Genomic DNA, 3,342 nt, shown 5'->3' with positions numbered 1-3,342 from the left:
TGTCAGGAGGGCGGCGCAGCTGGAGGGTGAGAGTGTCAGAAGGGTGACAGCTGGAGGGTGAGTGTGTCAGGAGGGTGGCATAGCTGGAGGGTGTGTGTCAGGAGGGTGGCGGCATAGCCAGCTGGTGGGAATGCCGGGGGAACCCTCAGGAGCCCCCCCCATTGCCAGCAGCCTTGGTACTTCCATGGCCCGGCCTGCGTCCCTCCACTCAGGCAGCTGAGCTCTTGGCCAGCGGCTGCATAGCCCCTGTGTGCCTGAGGGGAGACTATGACACCTCTCCTTGCCCCTGGGACCCTCAGACATAGGGGAAAGGAAGAATAGAGGGGCCGTGGGTGCCTGGTGGGAGGGTGTGCTGTGAGAGCAGGTGGCAGCCTGGGGCCACAGGAGGCCCTTGGCTGGTGACAAGCCCAGTGGCTTTGGCGCAGGTGCTGTGGCGCAGCTCCCTCCAGGCAGTGCTTCCACCGTGAGCCGTGCAGCCTCCATGGTGCTGACGAAACGGGTCTGGCTGGCAGCACTTGAACTGCCTGAAACTGGAAAACGTCTTGGACACATGCTGCCCGCTCTGCCCTTCCCTGGCCATAGACAAAACCATGCATGTGTTTTAGTGGTCAAGCCCCTTGGGGAGCTCCAGGCTACAGTGTGGCTGGGAGGTGGCGCCTCTGGCAGCAGCAGTGGGAAAGTGGTTGTGTGGACAGGAGGGCTGAGGGCGGAGCTGGGGTGAGCATCTGGGGGGCAGTGCGGCCGTGCTGATGGGCCCCCCCAGGGTACCATGGGGGAGGATGGGAGGGAGAGCAGGCTGCACAGGGAGCTGACTGTGGTGGGAGGTGTTAGGGGTGTCTTCTCTCCAAGTCCCATCCTGCCACTAGGCAGCATCCCTGGGGCCATCAGCATAGCTCACCAGCCCCCAAGGTGGGAAACCCTCCACCCCAGCCTTGAGAAGGGATCTTTGAGCCCCCACGTTGAGTGCCAGGCCCCAGCCCCTTCACACCACTCACGCCCTACAGAACCACTGTTGTCAGGTGTGTGGGGGCTGTCTTAGTCAGCTGGGGCTGTTATTTAAAAAGTGCCACAGACGGGCCGGGCGTGGTGGCTCACACCTGTAATCCCAGCACTTTGGGAGGCCAAGGCAGATGGATCACCTAAGGTCAGGAGTTCAAGACCAGCCTGGCCAACATGCTGAAACCCCGTCTCTATTAAAAAATACAAAAAATTAGCTGGGCGGGGTGGTGGGTACCTGTAATCCCAGCTAATCGGGAGGCTGAGGCCGGAGAATCGCTTGAACCTGGGAGGTGCAGGTTGCAGTGAGCCAAGATCACACCATTGAACTCCAGCCTGGGCGACAGAGCAAGACTCCATCTCAAAAAAAAAGTGCCACAGACTGGGTGGCTTGCACAGTTGGCATGCCTTGTCTCACGGTTCTGGAGGCTGAAATGGCCAGGATGGAGGCCTGGCAGGGCTGTTTCTGGTGAGGCCTCTCTTCCTGGCTTGTGGACAGCCGCTTTCTTGCTGTCTCCTCACATCACCTTTCCTTTGAGTGCTAGTTCTTTCAGGTCTCCTCTTTTTTAATTTTTTAACATTTTTAGAGTCAAGGTCTCTGTCACCCAGGTTGGAATGCAGTGGTGTGATCACAGTTTACTGTAAACTCAAACTCCTGGGCTCAAGGGTTCCTCCTGCTTCAGCCTCTCACAGTGCTGGGATTACAGGCATGAGCCACCACACCCATCTCTTATAAGGGCACTAATCCCATTCAGGAGGGCCCCACCCTCATGACTTAATCACTTCCAAGAGGCCCTGCTCTCAATACCATTACCTTGGGCATTTGGGCTTCAACGTGTACGTTTAGCCTGGACACAGACATTCAGTCCACAGCTGGGTCTGTACCTCAAACCGTACCTGGGCTTCCTCTCTTCAAACTTGGGTTTTCCCCTTCGCACCTGTTCTGCCCCGTCGTTGCTGTGGCTTCCTGCTCTGGAGATCTGTGCCCTCCCATCCTCACCTCTCCCCAAACTGAGGCCAGGCCTCCTGTCCCTGGGCCTTGGCCCTTGCAATTCCCTCAGTGCAGCAGCCCAGCCTGCCTGTGTTCTGCCTTGGGACCAAAGGACCACCAGGCCCCACATCCCTCTAGAAGGTTCTGCAGCAGAACCTCTGTGTCTGTTTCCGCAGGAGCCTTCTGATGGAACGTGATGCCTTGAAGCCCAACTCACCTCTGACCGAGCGGCTCATCCGCAAGGCGACATCCGTCCACCTCATGTAGTGAGCCAGCTTGGCCGCCTCCACCCTGCAGAACCTCAGTGATGGCCTCGCTAGCGTCCAGTCCGCTGCTCCATCGGCTTAGGGAAGGGAGACGGCCAGAGCCTGTTTGTTAGGGCTGTTAGAGGGTGATCTTCAGTTTCACAGGAAAGGGTCAAAGGTTAATTTTAAATGTGATTCTGAATCTTCTTGCAGTCCTCGAGAAGGGCCCGCATGTCTTTTTAGCAGCCACAGCCAGTGTAGGTGCTGCTCTCTCCACCTGCCTTACAAATTCTATTTCCCAGGGGAATGTGTCTACTGCCTGGTGGTTCAGGGGTTGGAAGGCAGGGCAGGGGTGGGGGCTAATTCCGCTGGAAGGAGTCTTCCAGAGGCAGCCTCCCCCCACCATCTGTCCCCCTACCCACCAGGCTATCCTTGGGATGGACCTTTTCATTTACCATATTCTAGACAGGTTCTGTCGTCTCACTGTGTTGCTGTCCCATGTTTCAGGTGAGGGTACCAAGGGTAGGGGACCTAGTGGCCCGCCTGGTGCCTTTGGCCTCGGCCCCCTGCTGCTGCAGCCACCGCCCTCCTTGCAGATGAACGCGCACATGGGGTCCTCCTCTGTCTCTGGGGCGAGCCTTCTGGCCCCTGGCGGGGACTGTGTTGGTACTTGGAGCTGTTTCTCTTTAAACTGCACATTGGAGGGCTTCATGTCCACTATGATTTTAATCATAAACACGCTTCCGAAGTGCAAGGATTGAACTCAGGCCTGCTGTGTTGTGGCAAAACGCAAAGTGCTGTGAGGTGTGGCTGTGACAAGCTTGGAGCGGTCCTGCAAATGCCGCCCCTGGCTCCTGCTTCCCCACTGAGCGCCCTCCTGAATGTGCTGCCGACTCAGTTGTCTGTTCAGCCTTCCTGTGAGGAGTGCTCCCAGTGCACAGATGTTTTTCAAGTTCCTTCAGTTTGTCCTGAACTTAGGGAGGGATTCATCAGGGCAGGAAGTGGGCAGGCCTCCTAGAAGGGAGAGGAGACCTCTAAATCTATTGAGTGCCCACAGTTTGCTCAAGCCCAGACTTAATTCAGGGATTAAAATGAATTAATCGGTTCCTC

At 57.2% G+C, this 3,342-nt stretch overlaps 1 protein-coding gene across 3 annotated transcripts in view; it reads left to right on the top strand.

The window, feature by feature from the left end:
* TTC38 (tetratricopeptide repeat domain 38) overlaps positions 1-3,342 on the top strand; it is a 27,772-nt gene extending 24,430 nt beyond the window's left edge. For all 3 annotated transcript variants that reach the window (XR_001825484.2, XM_017529455.2, XM_017529454.2), the window contains exon 14: positions 2,164-3,342. Coding sequence is in view for 2 of the 3 variants with exons in the window: in XM_017529455.2 (XP_017384944.1) it covers positions 2,164-2,254 (91 nt within the window). In the remaining variant the exon portion in view is untranslated. The remainder of the gene's footprint in view (positions 1-2,163) is intronic.

This window comes from Cebus imitator, unplaced genomic scaffold (genome assembly GCF_001604975.1).
Source record: "Cebus imitator isolate Cc_AM_T3 unplaced genomic scaffold, Cebus_imitator-1.0 Scaffold59, whole genome shotgun sequence".
In the NCBI taxonomy this organism is placed as follows: Eukaryota; Metazoa; Chordata; class Mammalia; order Primates; family Cebidae; genus Cebus; species Cebus imitator.
Note: the sequence above shows the minus strand (reverse complement) of the source record. Positions and strands in the feature narration are given on the sequence as shown.